Source organism: Medicago sativa, chromosome 1 (assembly GCF_051527215.1).
Source record: "Medicago sativa cultivar Bolivia chromosome 1, Bolivia_mono, whole genome shotgun sequence".
Classification (NCBI taxonomy): domain Eukaryota; kingdom Viridiplantae; phylum Streptophyta; class Magnoliopsida; order Fabales; family Fabaceae; genus Medicago; species Medicago sativa.
This window is the reverse complement of record NC_140749.1, coordinates 89,894,408-89,912,109: the sequence shown is the minus strand read 5'-3', so window position 1 is coordinate 89,912,109 and position 17,702 is coordinate 89,894,408. Positions and strand designations below refer to the sequence as shown.

At 33.4% G+C, this 17,702-nt stretch overlaps 3 protein-coding genes across 4 annotated transcripts; 2 read left to right on the top strand and 1 right to left on the bottom strand.

The window, feature by feature from the left end:
• The first annotated feature begins 474 nt into the window (after window positions 1-474).
• Window positions 475-1,126, top strand: LOC146958956 (uncharacterized). The gene has a single exon (XM_085740459.1). The coding sequence runs from the start codon at window positions 669-671 to the stop codon at window positions 891-893; it is 225 nt and encodes a 74-aa protein (XP_085596585.1). The 5' UTR covers window positions 475-668; the 3' UTR covers window positions 894-1,126.
• A 2,515-nt stretch (window positions 1,127-3,641) lies between these two features.
• On the bottom strand, window positions 3,642-9,210 carry LOC146958955 (transcription regulator). The gene is made up of 11 exons (XM_085740458.1): window positions 9,141-9,210; window positions 8,918-9,003; window positions 8,751-8,821; window positions 8,606-8,655; window positions 7,934-8,028; window positions 7,780-7,842; window positions 7,357-7,444; window positions 4,493-4,555; window positions 4,337-4,416; window positions 4,171-4,242; window positions 3,642-4,079 (listed from the first exon to the last, which is right to left on the bottom strand). The coding sequence occupies exons 2-11, from the start codon at window positions 8,947-8,949 to the stop codon at window positions 3,998-4,000; spliced, it is 696 nt and encodes a 231-aa protein (XP_085596584.1). The 5' UTR covers window positions 8,950-9,003; window positions 9,141-9,210; the 3' UTR covers window positions 3,642-3,997.
• Window positions 9,211-12,312: 3,102 nt separating this feature from the next.
• Window positions 12,313-16,951, top strand: LOC146958954 (sulfhydryl oxidase 2-like). 2 transcript variants are annotated; one of them, XM_085740454.1, is made up of 12 exons: window positions 12,313-12,804; window positions 13,680-13,704; window positions 13,797-13,889; window positions 13,993-14,174; window positions 14,455-14,524; window positions 14,633-14,701; window positions 14,782-14,855; window positions 14,954-15,098; window positions 15,569-15,609; window positions 15,702-15,848; window positions 15,936-16,373; window positions 16,570-16,951. In XM_085740454.1, the coding sequence occupies exons 1-12, from the start codon at window positions 12,581-12,583 to the stop codon at window positions 16,589-16,591; spliced, it is 1,530 nt and encodes a 509-aa protein (XP_085596580.1). In that variant the 5' UTR covers window positions 12,313-12,580; the 3' UTR covers window positions 16,592-16,951. The 2 variants fall into 2 exon arrangements, with proteins under 2 accessions (XP_085596580.1, XP_085596579.1); XM_085740453.1 differs by having other exon boundaries at window positions 15,936-16,421.
• Window positions 16,952-17,702: the final 751 nt, after the last annotated feature.

The following is a 17,702-nucleotide window of genomic DNA, read 5'->3' as shown; positions in this document are numbered from 1 at the left end:
TTTCTTTTGGGTTTTGGCCCTCTTTGTTCACCAAAAAAAAAAAAAAATTCTCAGAATTGAGCCAGAACAAAATATTTAAGTTCCTTAACTATTTGATCCATGGTTTGATCCTTAGCCGGTGTATATTTTTGACCCAAAAGAAAAACTGGTGTATGTCAAAAACCATTGTTTGAGAGATATCAATCCTTTAAACAAGTCTTAGATACTTTAACATGATTAAACAGTGCAGTTACACAAGGATGATACATTTAGTATAAAAAAAATACTTCAAGACCCTTGATATTGAAAATTCATGAAATTTATTATCCAAACAAAATAATTTATATTAAAAAGTTTAAATTACTCTTTAAAATTACATTACCTCGTAAAATTTCCTTATCCTTTGAAAACTAATGAAAGATTTCGGGAACCAATAACCCTTAAATATATTTGCAAATTTACCAGGTATATATGCATGAATTCAAGCATGCATATTCGTTGGGAACTATGAGAAGCATGTTTACCACAACATTAGTTAATTATTTAAAAGCAAATATTTCACCGGCCACGACCATTAACTTCATCATCTTTCTTTATAAATAGTGAACCAGGTATACTGTGTTTGTACAATACCACTATCCATTTAGAAAATTCTTATATTTCAAATTGTTTTTGTGATCATTTGAAACATGGGTGGCAAAGGTGGTAGCGGTGGCGGTGGTGCAAAAGGTGGTGGTGGAGGTGGCACAAAAGGAGGCGGTGGTGGAAGCAAAGGGTCCACCGGTGGCGGTGGTGGTGGTGATTCAATGAAAGCACCGGGAGGTGGTGGATCATACATATCTCGTGGTGCATTTGAAAGCAACCCTCAGGGCTATTTTAGTGGTCTTCATGCTGCTGACAAGGCCAACAAGTAGTGCTATTTCATCCAGCTTTTACTTGTTTTTAACCCGCCTCTTAATTTTCTCATTAATAAATAAATATGTAACTGTTTGGTGGTGAATGTGATTTATATATGTCACTATTATTATCACTATAAATAAACAAAGTTTGCTTTTGTCATCCCTGTGTTGTGGGGGGACTCCAATTCCTTAATTTCCTATAAATATTTGCACACGGGTAGATTAAATTAAACAATTTTTCTCTCGTTATTTTACACACAAAATTAAAACACGCTATATTAATTAAAAACTGAATAGATGTTTAGTTCAATTATGATAAATACATGTCACAATTTCAAAAATACATGCATAAAACTTTAATAGCGGAGCCCTTCATTTCTTTTAAGAAACGGTGAGATCCCTTCTCAAATAAAACAACTAACCATCATATGAGGAAATGACGGTTCTTATTTATCTACTTTTATTTTTGATAAGATCGTTCTTAGTATAGATATCACTCAGTTGACAGGGATTGTTATATGCAGGGGTTGGGGTTTGAACCCCAGACATCCCACTTATTCATCTTGATAAATGTGAATTCTAGCCGCTAGGCCACCTGACCAAAAAAAGATATCACTTGTATATGCGCAAATGAACAAGGAGGGATACAAGGCAGATGCTAAAAGAACCAATGAGAAAAACAAGTCCAATTACACTAAATGTCAATCCCATAATCTCTATGGACCGTGATACTATACTATCTTTCTTGTACTTACAGTCATAATAAAGCTTATAATTCCACCCACATGTATGTGTAAGTGTAAGCCTCTCCATCTTTCTTACTTGTTGAATTTTTTCCTTTAAGACACTCAAGTTTGCATCAACACTACTCTTTGCTTGCTTCCCTACCAAAACAATCAGATAATCAATACAAAATAGCATATGGTAGTACAGTCAACGTAATAATAGAGAAGAAAGAGAGATTTAAGGATTTGTGGAGGACAATAAATTTACAAGGGTCAAAGTTAAGACTTATAAGAGGGTTATTTTGCTAGGAATTTAAGTTTATAGTGCATATTGTTTTCGAATAATTTTGTGCTGATAGCTAGGATGTAAAGTATCTATATATTACCATTATCCCTAAAGCCATGAGATCTTATTTTGGGGTGATGGAGAGACTTATGCGTGAAAAAAGCACGGTTTAAGCTTAAGCATGCCATAAGATATTGGATGGACACTTGCTTTTTATTCTGTTGTGTATTTATATATAAGTGGTCATCCTCTCGAAATTGAACTTGAATGAATCTACTATGTAATGAAAGTGCCCATAAATAATATTTTATTTGAGTATATGCATGCATGATACTGTCTTGGCTTCAAGCTGAGTGATGTGCCTTTTGATTGGATATTATTATTATGAAGTTGGGGGACATGTGTATTGTTCGAAGGTCTTACACACGGAACCACTTTATCCGATCTAAAAATTAATTGGAGAAGAAAAAACTACGAATTCTAGTTTTAAGTTAGAACCAATTCTTTGATTATACTTAAAAGAACATTCAAAACTTGAAACAATTTTAGCTCCTCCAAAATAGAACAAACATACATGTACATAGTGCATCACTGAGATCGGAGAGAATTACATGTTTATGTTATTGTGTTATACAATAAATTGAATGTAACACCACACCAAATTTGTATGAACAATGCTAGTAACATATTCTCTCCAAAATATATATGGAACGCACCTGATGTGGTGCAACTACTATTAATTTTAATTGAGAGAACGCATTAAAAATACGTGTCAAAGACAGAGGGTGTGTAGCCAAAAACTCTTATAATTATATATATGCATGAAATTTAAATATGTCTATTTATCATTGTTGTTCATAAACGTCGCTCGTAGTGTATTCAAGGCCCTCGTTTTATACATCAACATTTGTTAATCCAATTATTTCGTATAAATAAGAGACCGAAGAATGTATTACATATGTATAACCCAGGCAAAGCATAAACAATACAAAAATAGCTTTTCCCATACAAAATTAACACACAAATAGCCGGCACGGTTTGTTGAAGTAGTAGGTAGACAATGTCAAGAACATCAAAACCAAGTGTCACCAAACTAAACCGCGTCCATCTGAGCCAGATTCCTAGACAAATTTGCGATCCTATCTTATCCTTTTAATGTGTATGTATAAATAATATAGTGACTTAAATTATGAGAAGAGAACAAAAGAAAAAGAGGTAGAAGTACACTTGTTATTCTCATATGATCATGTAAAAAGTGACAGAAAATATATCTTACTGTAATATTGTATTTGTCTTTGCTGTTCTTTTTCTCCACTTAGTTAAGTAGACCGATGGACACGTACACAACCACTTTGCACTTTCCAATTAATTAATACAACCAAACAAGCATATCAGCATTAAAACGACAAATTTAGATTACGATGTTTGCTTTTAATGAAAATATTGATTAGTATCCTTTTGTTTGAAAATAAGATAAATTTGTTTGTTACAAAGCTATTTGACCAACACGGTAAATATTTTTAAGTAATTTTTTTTTTAAAATTAATTAACAAAGAGCGTTTTTATCAAATTAACTAAAACATTATTTGTGTGTTACCTTTACACATACACACACATCCATCCATATGATCTAATCTTCACTCGGGTGTCAGATATTCTGGAAACGCAAAAAGATTGATCATCCTAATTCCATTGTCGATCAAACACCTTGTCTTCATTCACCAAAAATAAATTACGGTGGATTAAACAGGATTTCTGAGTAATGTATTTTATTAATATCCCATTAATAATCGTGGCTCCAACGAATAAGTACGTTTTTGTTATTACTGCACTAGAGGTGTCCTGACTAAGATTAGTTACATGCACATATAATATAGGTACAGATTCCAAATCTACTATGGACACTCAAGAAAGATAGTATGATATGCTAAATCTACAACATGCATACATGAAGGGTTGCAAGTAGCAACCTAGAAATACCACATCTATGACTAGGGCGCCACATAAACTCATTATATTACATAACTGCACATAGATCTTGCACTACAGAAACTGCACATTGGAGGATGGGTGTCTGGATATGCTAACATAATAGATATTATGTTAACTCAAATATCCATGTCAGCAAATATTTCATCATCGTACTCGTCGCGTATCTCATCGAAAGAAAATCCATCAGCAATCAAGTTACTGCCACAGACAGCATTGTTCAAACAATTAATAAAGATGCAAACAAAATGTAACTAGACACTTAATGAAGATTATAAAATCTTAGACTCACCTAAAACAACTTAAACGAAAAGTCACAATCCGCTTAAGCTTTCTATTGTAAAACAAGAAATTAAAGGACCAGCTGCAGAAAACAAAAAGATGGTTATTAGGATGATCTATAATAGATATTGTGGTGCTAATATTTTAAGCATATGTAGCAAAAATATAATAATTACATGGCTCCTCTCTCTGGTAACGGATCTGCCTCAGAATCAGGTAAATAACCATAAATTTCACAATCGTCCAATGACACCACCTGCATCACAAAATAAAATATCACAAAAAAGCCTCTCTTAGATATCACTTCAATTCATGTTCTAAATGAAACTCACCTCATCAACGGCCTTGAACAAGGCATCCAGCAGAGAAACACCCCCAAAGGTTTCAGCCCATTCCTGCAGTAGACAAGTCATCCAAAACCAAAGGTGCCTTAAATCGCAGTAGCAAAACTAATCATTAGTATCAAGCAACCATGCAATACAATTTTTGCACCAACAAAAGAATGACAGACAGAATGAGATATGTAGAATCCACTACACACTATAATTAATGTCAATATAGGAATAAAAGAAACCATAGTGCCCTACTGCCCTCTATCCAGCTAAGATGTTCATTCTGGGGGATGAGATATGCCTTTTCCAGTTCGCGAGAATCTTAGATGCCTAAGGACATAGTTGTTCTTGAGCAATCTGACAGTACTATACTGCTCTGGTAACAGTATAGTACTTGACCAAACAAGAATGAATATTATTGAGCAAACCTGGATGGTTACCAAACTGGCCAGATTGTGGTCGGGGACTGATAATTAATTTACCAATTGATTAGAAATTATATAGAAAAATGAGAAAATCATTGTGCACATTAAAGTTTATAATTCTAATTAGGTTTTTAAAAACATAATTAGAATTACACCGTCACTTACCTCCACTCGCTATTTTGCACCGTTCCACTAATGTTTAATAAACAAAATCCCTAAAAATATATTTGTCCTCTTCTTCAATACTGTTTTTAGATAGTATTTTCTAGATATTTACTAGTAAAAAAGTTTTCACAAAGTTCCATTGTCACCATTGAGGCATTGACGTTACTTAATGTAGAAGGACAAGGAGTCCTCCACAGGTAGAACGTTCATCATCCCAACCCTCATACACTTGACAAATTGTGCAGAACCACTGATTGAAAATCAATACAGACTAGGCAAATCACAAGCGAAATAACACATAGCTGAACTTACTAGGGAGTGACACTAACAACTCCCAATCTTCACTTGTCCTACTTTGAAACCTTACTAATTAAAGTTTCTCTTAGAGGGGGGAGTGTAATTTCCTCTTCATTATAGGTTTATGTCTTGGTATAAGAACAACAGGAAAATGTATAGTTCAGTGTAATATATTAATAACTGAATAAAAAAAATGGGGAATTGATTAGCACATAAATAAACATCTAATAAAATCATCACTACTGTATCTTAGAATAGTTTAGAGCATCTTAAATGATAAGATTGGGCTCCAGATGTCACGGACACAGCATATTTCCTGATATGATTAAGACTAGGAATCTAGTACTAGCATAAAAAAGATAAGCATTTCGTATCTGGTATCACATCATTATACATAAGATCCCATTTCTCAAAATTATTTTCTCCCTTTTTTCCTTCCTTACTTTAACCATGTAATTTCAACACAATGTATTATCAATGTGGTACCATCCTCAATAACCTAGCTACACTATCACTATTTCATTAACTAGAGCCCTACCCTATTGTAAAGATCTAGTTATCTCCATGATTATTTTCTTCCAATTCCCGTGGCTCTCCCAAACTTGTTGGACTTTGTACTGTAAGAATTAAGAAATCTAGTTTCCATTTTGTTAGATGTTGCTAGCCATTACAGTGGACTCATCCATCTTCTGTTAAAAAATATAACAGAGATCTGTTTCAGTTTTTCTTTGTAGTCACTTCTCATAGGTGCACTACGTGGCCATTTTGTAGCACCCTCTTCCAGCTTCAATAAGTCTGCTTTTAGGTAATCCCTCCAAGTAAAATGTCTGCATCCACCCTAATCATCAAAATGTCCCTCCCATTTCTCTCTTCTTAAAAAACTGCTATCTCTAATTTGCACTTCTACTTTCCATCTATCCTCAAAACATGTTTTCTTCAACCATCAGATTCTCTATCCTATTGCTTTCACGTCACGCAATGTCTGCCGCTAATTTGGGATTGTGTCGTCCTTCTCTAGTGTAAAAAACCCAGCAAGTGACTAAGGTGATGGCGTTGCAGCAGGAGCAACGGTATGATGGTTCCCGGATACTGTAAGTTTAACCTTCGTCATGTGAGAAAGTGTGTGATGCGCACTTCCTTGGCACTGTGGCCTCCCACTGTCTTTCCTTTGTGTCTCCTATCAGATTCAACCTTTCTTAGTTCCCCTTGATCATCCCTTTCCCAAGCTGCTTGGCTCCCATGGGCAGCACTTTGCCATGTTTGGTTTGGACTCGTCAAACCAAGTGTGTACTTCCTACTTAATCAGTTGAGTTTTTTTTCTTTCAGTTGGGTCAGGTATTTCTTTGTTCTTTAAGTTGCATGTATAGTATGCAAACGTACCACTCTACTCTGTCATGTAACAATTATACAAGCTCTTCAGCCTGATGATGATTCAAGCTATCTTCTTATCCACCAACGACACTCGTCCCTTAGATATATCTAGAGCTCCTGGGTTGCCTTTTCAATCATGTTTTGCTGGGCCATCTTCATGCTAATTTGAAGAGCCTCGTGATAAGTGATAACATTATTGTATATAAGATTTTTTCAAATGATCTCTTAATGTACCATTATTTCTACCGATTTGTTTCCTTAATATGAAACAATAAGAGTGTGGTATTTAGTTAAATATGAGCTAGTACTTTGTATTCTGTATCATGGTATTATCATATAATGCACTTATCATTACTCCTTTTGTACCTCCTAAATCATACAAGTATTTTTAGACATTGAAAGAGCATACACTATTGCCAAACAATGCCTAGTACTCTTAAGAGGTAATACAAAATTTGGAAATCTTGTATAAAAAAGCACAAATTTTAACCCCAAGCATCTTATGCCCTAACATCCAAGATGCTTATAAGATTTATGCACATTAAACGCCTGCAAATACTTAAAGAAATCTTAAAACAACAAAAAGACAATGTTTAATAGTAGCACCTTTGAGGCTTCAAACATGTAGGCGTCAAAAATCTGCTTAAAACTGTCCCATGATTCCTCTGTGAAAAACTGGTGAGCTTTAACTGCGCTAAAAACCATTATACGCGTATGGTATTATAGGAAAACTAAAAAGAAGGATGCAAGAGCAGAAACACAAAGTAAAAGCAAAATTGTTAAACCACTTATTTGACCACAATAGTATTTGGGAAATGGAGAGACTTGAACTCTCAGCTTCAAGAGCAACAGTATTTAACTGTCTGTCAAGCCTTTTGACAACACTCCCAATGAAATAAAAAGGATTATATAGCGGGTTGCCATGTCGCAGTCTAAGCTGACAATAACATTACCCATAATCCTTCTTTTTAAGTTTTTTTTTTATTATTATATGGACGATCTTCAATACATCATAAGATACTAAGGTACCTGAAGTCATAATCTGGATACATGTGATAGAGGGCAAGAACTAGGTAAACCAATGTCTTCCGGCTGGAAAAAACATATAATTAAAACATGTGCGAGAGCTCTCAGTAATAATATTCTCTTTGCAAAACTTATCTAGGTAGTACGTAATGGCTACCTGGTTCTGGCTGATAAGGAGTCAACCGGTGAGGATAAGGAGTCAACCGGTGAGGGAGAGTCATTGTCCGATGATTTTCCAAGATAATCAAGAATCTGAAATTTAAGAAGTTCAATAAATAATTCATAAATTGACAACAACAAAAATTAAATAAATTGAAGTGCCAAAGGCATGTCATATGGCATGTGCATGAACATGAACAGATAAACAACTAAGTTTAAAACACGGAGAATTAAATTACCAAAAAAATCCTTAATTAGCAATATCCTTAATTCTACTTTTAATACTTGTTAAGTGTATGTTTGATTCCGCTTTTGGAGGAGTCAAGATTGATTCCAGAGGTGTAGAATTGATTTTGACATGTTTGGTTCTTCTAGAGTAGAATTGATTTTGTCTCAAAAATCGATTCTAATTAAAGTTAGAAATTGTATTTGTTCATATTGAATTCAGTTTTAAAGAGAATCAATTTCATACATAGAGTTAACTCACTCAAGATCAATATTTTTTTTACATAGAGTTAACTCACTCAAGATCAGCTTTTGTCACTAAAACCAAGCAAACACTAAATCAGGTTGCTAAATTAATTAACAAGATCCTTAATTATACTATTAACACTTACCAAACCAGCTTCAGCTGCATTAAAATTTTGTAGGGATGCAAAATTCGGCTTACCTCATTACTCAAACTGATAGAAAGTTTCTTATCTGCTCCAGAATGTTTACCTATAAATTAAATACAACTAACATTTATTATTCACTACCCCAACCCAACAAAATCCAAAAAACAAATTTCATTTATGCCACCAATTCATTCTTACAACTATAAGCTTCAATGCATCCTTTGATAGTACGTTCTCCCAGATTCAAATTACTCAAGAAATCGCTAATCCTGAAAATAGTTTTTTACCAGACTCTTATCATATACCAAAATTATGCAACAGAATATCACAAAATTCAATTCAAATTCGTTCGAAGTTTCAATTACCGATCCAAAGGAGCACATTCAAGGAACTTCATGATGAACTACGTTTTGATAATTCAAATTTGACAGCGATAATCGAAGCTAGAACCCTGTAAGATAAAAATTAATCGAATATTACGAAAATTTAACGAGATTAGAAAGTTATATAACAGATTGCGAAATCAAAGCATGTGAAAATGAAAGAAATTGAATTGAAATTGGAAATAGGAGTGAATGATTGAAGTACCGAAGAGAAAGAAGACGAAAATTGATTGGTTTCTTGAAGATTTGAAAAGATACAAACGTAGATTTGCGATGTTAGGGTTTGAAAATTTGGGGGAAATAAAGGGATTAGGAAGCGGTGAAAATGGAATATTCTGTATTTTGATTTAGATCAGATCGTTACGTGGAAGATAGAGAGAGGTTCGTAAACGAATTTTTAGGTTGACAATAAAGCATATTCCAGATTTCCGCTAGAACATTTTTATTTTTTTTATTTTGTTTGAGTAAATCATCACTATCACTCATTTAAGAATTTTAATCATCTCCCAAAGCACCAATTTTTTTTCCGTGAGCTTAACTCAGTTGGTAAGGATAATGCATAATATATACAAGGTTTGGGGTTCGAACCTAGACACCACAAAAAAAAAGCACCAACTTTTTTCTAAGATTTCAATATTTTTCCCTCTAGTTTAATGGTTGAACTTGAACTTCCATTCCAAAAAAATTGAGAGAATTCGTTTTTCTAATTTAAAGTGTGGTTGATTTTTTTGACAAATATGATTTTGAGATATATTTCTTCAAAAAAAAAATGATTTTGAGATATATGTTTGAATATACAGTGATCAAAATTTATTTTAGTTCTCTCAAAAAAGAAAATTAGTTTTAGTTATGAGTACTTTTTCTTTTTACAAGTTTAGTTAGAAGTAAGTCTAATGTAACGTAATTTAAAAAAAAAACATAAGATGAGATTATTAGTTAAAAGTATTCCTCTACTCAATGTGACAAAAATAAATGATATTTATACAATCATTTTGTAATAACTTTTAAATAATTTTCTCTTTCGTACTTACATGAGATTTTTATCATCTCTCTTCATTTTTCCATCTCTATTGTTTTTAACTAATAATAAGAGAGAGAAACAAGGCTGTTATCAAATAGTTGTTCAAATATTATTGATTCGTGACAAAATTAGACAATTACTTGGCGTTCACAAGATAGAAATAGAGCACCAAAACAATTAAACAAGGTGGCTACAATAAAACCCAAGATTCAAAGTGAGTGAGCATCAAGACCTAAACATTTGAAAGGTTCTAATCTCATCAATAACTTGTAATGAAGGCACAAGGTGTATAATTCAATGATAACTTTTGCATTAATTCAAGAACGGCCCAAGCAAATTCACCACGTCAATAATTGAACTTTTATGAAGAAGAAAAATGTTAACTTGTGCTCTTAAGACACATATTAGCAAGTCAAAAATAAAAATATTTTGTTGTAATCGATGCGTTTGAATTTAATTTTTTACTTTTAGTTAGTTGAATGTACAAAATTTAAAAAAATGTTTTTACTTTAGAGTTGTTTACCATATACCTTTAGACACAAGTTAACATTACCCAACTTTTATTACGATTCTTTTGGCCAAAAACCATTTTGTTACGATATTCACATGTTGTTTTACCACAACGCATCAAGTTAACTTTTATTGAAGAAAAAAAATGTTACATATCTAAGTGAGTACGTACTTCTTAATTGGTAGGTGCATTGTGTTGTGTGGACCGAGTTTTAAATTCTAAATTCTCCAAATGGAATTCCAGCGATACGTTATTTGAAAGAAATAAAAAATAACAAAAAAAACAACATTTTGTATATAAATCAAATTCCTAATTTTTTTTTTTTTGTGAATTCAAATTCCCTGTATTCGATTACACATTTCTAGTTCACATGAATATCACGATTCAATTGAATACTACCCCTAATCTAACATTTTAGGTAGCCCCTATTCATAAAATACATGGCAGTACAAGTACTTCTTAATAAAATCTCGATGGAAATTAAGACAGGAGAGCAATTTTTAATTTTTTTTGTTAACCCTTCAATTTTGAGAGAAAATGAGTTATGATAATGTAGAGTTTAGTTCGAGGTAAGTAAAGTATGACAAAAAAATATTTTCACAATAAATTAATTTAGAGGTTATAATCCAACTCACACATGATAGAAATTAACATACACTTAACAAAACCATTCGGTCTCAAGAAATTTGACAATTCATGTCACAAGAACTTCAACAACAAACCATTCATCTAGTCTCCATATAGGGTTGAGAATAGGGCAGACCGGCCTACATGGGCTTACGATCTGCTATGGCATGACCTGACCTGTTTAGTGGAGAGACCTATGCTATTTACAAATCTTGCTTAGTTAAATAGGCTCGACTTAAACTTTCAGAAAAGCTTGTTAAACTTGATAGCCCGAACTATTAATACATATCTATTAAAAAATGTTTTTTTATATTAAAATAATTACACACATCAAAAACAGAAACACCCTTTTCTCTACCTATCAGTCCTAAAATAGGCTTTAATGTTGTTAAAATTTGCTTGCAGTGAAAGACACTTTTAAATAGATTTTAAGGTCCGTTTAACCTATTTAATAGGTCAAATAAACAGTTTGATGACCTTAATGCGAAATAGGCCAAGAAAAACGGCCTATGATAGAACATAGGTCAGACTCAAGCTTATAAATTCTTTCGTAGGGCAATCTCATGCCTTTCAAAACTTAGCCTATCCTACCTATTCCCACTCCTATCTCCATATAAAATTCAGTCTCTAAATCAATAAAATTTAGTTAGGACAAATAAAATTGACAATTATCCAATTCAATTAACAAGAAATTTGACAGGAGCCATCTAGTCTAGTCTACTTGGTAAAAGCTTTTGATTATACATTTAACTTTGCAGGTCAGTTCATAATTCAATGAGTTAGTACTGTGTTGTTAACAGAGAAAAATGAGGTAAAGTAGTCAAACATCCATCATCAAGCCTTCAATAAAAGTACCATCAGCCAAAGGGCAAAGGCATTGACTTAAGATGATTTCCAAAATAGTAATTGTATATCCTCTAAAAAAAAAAAAAATTGTATTTCTCAAACTCAAAGTACCGTTTTCTTTCATTTATTTATACACGGACACTTTCTTTAATGAAAGGAATTTTGAGAATAAATTTAATTTATATTCTGATTCTTTGAACCACAAAACATGTTTTTAAATATTTCCTTAAAAAAAAGAAAATGCTTTTAAAATACAGTATTTTCTTAAAAAAAAAAGAAATATAGAAACATTGAATGATTATTTTTTTGACTGGATAAATAATGAATAATGAGTTTCCATAAAATAAATACTAAAAGCAAAAAAAAAAAGACAAGAAACGTAGAAGAAGAGAACCAGGTATAGGAGGAGCAGAGGGGGTCCTGTTTCCTCCATCTATGTCTTAAGCCATTGAAACGTAAGTAAATCTCCAACGGACCCTTCTCCTTCATCTCCATCAAAACAAATATCGTTGGTTACACCAAAATCTATCACATTCACATACACCAACGAAACATACAATTAAAATAATAACAGATCCATTTTCTGAAACAATCCACAAAACCCTACTCTTCTAACCCTTCATTCCGATCCATATTCGTCATGAATTTATTATATTTGGCTCTGTTTCTGTGCACGGTTTCTGTTTCTTCTTCTGCTACTTCCTCCTCTTTTCCCGGTCGTTCGATCCTTCGTGAGGTTAACGACAAGGATCAAACTGGAACAACCTATCATGATTATGCTGTTGAGCTAAATGCCACTAATTTCGATGCTGTTTTGAAAGATACTCCTGCTACCTTCGCTGTTGTTGAATTCTTTGCCAATTGGTTAGTCTTTTTAATTCTTTAATTATTTTCCTGTATATCTTGAATTCTCTTATAGGTTCTGTAAAAAGTTCATTTTTTGTGAAAGGAATTATATATATTTGATTGAAGTTGAAATACCCTTTTAATCAGAAAAATTAGATCTCAAGTTATTTATTACAATCAGGAGAGATTAATTCATTCATGATGCAAACAATCCAATGCTTTGGGATATTTTGGTTGATCGGTTTGATTTTTATAATGTGGTGTTGTTTTCAATTGTTACCACTTACCACTAGTTCAAGGTAGTTGGTGCTGTAGCCAACATTATGCAATTGATTCTATGAATTGTTAAGTGAAGGGTTCAAAAAGTAGGTAAAAAAAGTAGTGTGGTATATTAAGAGTTCACATGAATATTGTCCGTCTGGTTAAGAACATGAAACAGTTTAAAAGTTGTTTGTGACAAAAAATGACTGCCCAAAACCTGCATCAAATTTTTGTACACCATTGGTATCTGATCTGGATGTATTTTATACGGTTATACCTTTGTTTGCTAAGTGGCTTGCATTCGTTCAATGTTTTTCTGAGTTGAGTACGAAATATGTATACATGATATGTTTCCGATGAAGACATTGCTAAATATCGTTGTTATTATTGATGTCTTAATATCTCTTATCATAGTTAGTAACTTCGATTATTTTAAGAATGTGTTTCGAATTTTTGAATTCAAAATTCCTAATGAAAATTGTTTTTTCAACCATCTAACTGAAAATCAAATGTGTACATTCTTTGATAACAAGTATTTTACATAATCCTTGATGCACATTGGTAGATTTATAAAGGATGAAATATGAGTATAAGAAATTCTCATTTCTCTTTTTCCTTCGCTTGTCTCTCAGGTGCCCTGCTTGCAGGAATTATAAGGTATTACATGCTAAAACATACAATTTGTTTTGGGCCTTTTTTCAGCAAGCATTTTAACTCACCATCATTAACGCACTGAACTAATAATGCAGCCTCATTACGAAAAGGTTGCAAAGTTATTTAACGGACCTGATGCAGTGCATCCCGGAATAATATTATTGACTAGGGTTGATTGTGCGTCAAAGGTACACACATATTTTTTACGTTGTTCATAAGATAAAGTTTTCCATTTATAAAAAAACACCCTTGGTGATTGGCATATTTCTGTTCACTTTTTTGGCAGCACAGATAAATACTAAGCTCTGTGATAAGTTTTCTGTTGGTCATTATCCTATGCTCTTTTGGGGCCCTCCTCCTAAATTTGTAGGCGGTAGTTGGGAACCTAAACAAGAGAAAAGTGATATACATGTGATTGATGATGCACGCACAGCTGATCGGTTGCTTAATTGGATCAACAAGCAAACATCCAGGTATGAGGTATACATACATTCATTGTTAATGTGGTTACAATATTTGTAGGTGACCATTTTATTTAAGCCAGATGATGTATTTGAATTCATTAAATCAACATTATTAACTTACAATGCACTACAAACTAATCAGAATATGCAAGTGTCTAGAATTATGAGAAAGCATTCCTGTTGCATCTGATGGAACATAAAATTTGCCATGATATAATAATGTATTTTTCTTATTGCAGATGTAGTTTTATTTTCATGTTTGTTGCTTATAATGTTTGTAATGTCACAGTTCATTTGGTCTGGATGATCAGAAGTTTCAAAATGAACATCTTTCATCTAATGTATCAGACCCTGAACAGGTCCTTTTCTTAACCTGCCAACATGTTTGATTTTTTTTTTTTAATTTTTTTTTTTGTGTGTTTTATTTTTGAAAATACTAACTTGTATGTTTTGCACATCTTGTATAGATTGCAAGAGCTATCTATGATGTTGAAGAAGCAACTTCTACAGCTTTTGATATCATCTTAGAGCACAAGGTATATAAGTTTTCCCTGATTGACCTTTTGTTTTGTGCTCATTCTTTTGGATAACAGAACAGATAATTTCTTTTTGGTAGATGATAAAACCAGAAACTCGTGGTTCGCTTGTAAAGTTTCTCCAGCTTTTGACAGCTCATCATCCTTCTAGGAGGTTAATAAGATGTACCTTTTATTGATCTCTTATAATGTATTTTCTTCTTTTGGCAGCTCATCATGATTGTTTGTGTGTTTCTGGATTATTTTTTTCAGATGCCGGAAGGGTGCTGGAGATTTACTTGTGAGCTTTGATGACTTGTATCCAACAGATTTTTGGTCATCTCATAAGCAAGAAGATGACAAGAGTTCAGTTAAGAACTTTCAGATTTGCGGAAAAGAGGTGCCACGTGGATACTGGGTAAGAGCTAAATAGTTGTTAAACTTTTTAAATATCTCTGTAGTGCACTTCTGCCTGGCTTTTGTATGAAATGTTTGATTTGACCATTTATATTGTCTACAACGTGTAAAAAATTATACTCATAATTACATAATGGATGCGTATGCATGGCAAACAAATAGATGAGTGACTAAGGTAAAGGAAAACCCTATACCATAATGGTATCTGTGCGGAAATTCTGTTGGATTTGAAGGTACAGTTTATCACCGTGACGGCCACTGCTGACCTGCCATATGCGAGTTTGGTGAGATGTAAAATGATTTCGTCAAACAAACGGGTCATTGCCAGACCTGTTTCTTTATCAGCGATATAACTTTTTGTGTTGAGTTTAATTATTTATTATGATTCTTAAGTTTGTTTTCATACATGAAATTGTGAATTTTCTTATTACGAGGTAGTTCCTGATAATATGATGTATAAATCTTTCGCAGATGTTCTGCCGTGGCAGTAAGAATGAAACCAGAGGCTTTAGGTACTCTTTGCCTCAAATGTAGTTTTCTAGTTCCATATTTAATCAACTTGTTCAACTTCCATTATCAACAACTTTCCTTGATTGTTTTTCAGCTGTGGCTTATGGGTTCTTCTACATTCACTTTCTGTAAGGATTGAGGATGGAGAGAGTCAGTTTACATTTAATGCTATATGTGATTTTGTTCACAACTTCTTCATCTGCGAGGAATGCCGGCGGCATTTTTACGAGATGTGTTCAAGGTATTAAAGGAATTGAGAATTGCTAATGTCAATATCATTCAAGATTTCCTTTTAGCCCTTCACATGCTGACTTCATATAATTTTCAGTGTTTCTACTCCATTCAACAAAGCTCGCGATTTTGCTTTATGGTTGTGGAGTTCCCATAACAAGGTAAACGAAAGGCTGAGCAAAGAAGAAGCTTCTCTAGGTACCGGTGATCCCAAATTCCCAAAGACAATTTGGCCTACAAAGCAACTTTGTCCTTCCTGTTACCTTGGCCAAGACCAGAGAAGCAACAAAATTGAATGGAACCAGGACGAGGTCTACAAGGCTCTGAAGAATTATTACGGGAAAACGCTTATTTCTCTGTACAAGGAGAAGGGCATTGTCGGGAATGACGGAACTGAAGGAGCCGCACTTGAGGATTTAATAGTCGCGACGAATGCAGTTGTGGTGCCTGTTGGAGCTGCTTTGGCAATTGCTGTCGCTAGCTGTGCCTTTGGAGCACTTGCGTGCTACTGGCGTTCACAGCAAAAGAGTCGGAAGTATTTCCATCACCTACACTCTTTAAAGAACATTTGATTATTAGGAGGGTAATGAACTCTTTTCAGAAAATAACTAATAATTAAGTTTTGCATAATTAAAAGGGATATAGGTATAAGTAGAGGGAGGGAGATTAGTTCTACTTATTTATTTTTCATTTTTAAATTTAAATTTTTGTTTTCATAATGTTTGTTTCAGGCCAAAGAGAACGTGGAATTAGGAATAGCGGATACATACACAGAAAAGCAAATGCATAGAAGCTCTTGTAGATGTTCAATTTGCATTTATTGTCTCTTTCTCCAAAGGGCATTGTTAAGCTCCTTTATGAATTAATTATCCTTTCTTGATAGAATGTACAGAGTACAATGCTCTTGGATATCATTACTCATTTGTGCTACTTTCTTTTGGGGGAAAGAAGCACATAACGTGTAACATTTTTGCTTTGTAATTTTGGGTTTTATTTTATTTTATTTTATCATCAATGTAACAGTATAAGTTATAAAGACGACTTACATTACTTTGTGTGGTTCACTTTTTACTAAACATTTTAATAGAGAGAAATAAACCTTTACCTCGGAAACCCCTGATCTAGATATACCCTAAAATCTTGGCACAATTTGCATTCATCCCACCATTAAACTCCTGGGTATCCATAAATGAAAAACAAATACTCATTTGCCATAATATGAGTCGTGAGAAAATAACGAAAGCAAACTACCAAGCAACTCTTTGGTTTTTTCTTAGCTCATGCATGTCTTTGTTAAAAAAGTGATTTGATCTTTAGAGGTGAATGTAAGCTAGCTCAACTTGAACATATCATCTGGCCTTTTAAATGTGTAACTCATTTATTTAGTAAAGTATTTCTTTAAACTTTTTAAAAATGTGTATTTATTTAAATAGTCAAACTAACCCATTTGGGGTTGGCATAGTGGTTGGCTAGGGATCTTGAAGTTTGCTCCTCCAAAGGTCTCAGGTTCGATTCCCTCTGGTGCCAATTTCGGTGGGCTAAATCCATATAGAGCTTGCTCTGGCTTTAAATGGGGTCCCGCAAGTGGGCGGTGAGATTGGTCCCCTCGGATTATCGGATACCGAGTTTTCAAATAGAGCTTGCTCTGGCTTTAAATGGGGTCCCGCAAGTGGGCGGTGGGATTGGTCCCCTCGGATTATCGGATACCGAGTTTTCAAAAAAAAATAAAATTAAATAGTCAAACTTGACCAAGAAATACTTTCTCTAACCTTAATTATAAGCAAAAACATGTTTAAGAAAATGAATTTATTTGGTCTAAATTATGGACTAAATACATCAACTTTTTCTGATATACTCTTACTTA

Excerpts from the sequence above, each read along its gene's own strand:
- LOC146958956 (XM_085740459.1), top strand. The coding sequence starts at position 669 with ATGGGTGGCAAAGGTGGTAGCGGTGGCGGTGGTGCAAAAGGTGGTGGT.
- LOC146958954 (XM_085740453.1), top strand. The coding sequence starts at position 12,581 with ATGAATTTATTATATTTGGCTCTGTTTCTGTGCACGGTTTCTGTTTCT. Across the intron at positions 14,702-14,781 it reads ATATCATCTTAGAGCACAAG|ATGATAAAACCAGAAACTCG; the intron begins GTATATAAGTTT and ends TCTTTTTGGTAG. Across the intron at positions 15,849-15,935 it reads TTTTACGAGATGTGTTCAAG|TGTTTCTACTCCATTCAACA; the intron begins GTATTAAAGGAA and ends TATAATTTTCAG.
- LOC146958955 (XM_085740458.1), bottom strand. The coding sequence starts at position 8,949 with ATGAAGTTCCTTGAATGTGCTCCTTTGGATCG. Across the intron at positions 8,822-8,917 it reads GAATGTGCTCCTTTGGATCG|GATTAGCGATTTCTTGAGTA; the intron begins GTAATTGAAACT and ends AACTATTTTCAG. Across the intron at positions 7,843-7,933 it reads TCCTTATCAGCCAGAACCAG|CCGGAAGACATTGGTTTACC; the intron begins GTAGCCATTACG and ends TGTTTTTTCCAG.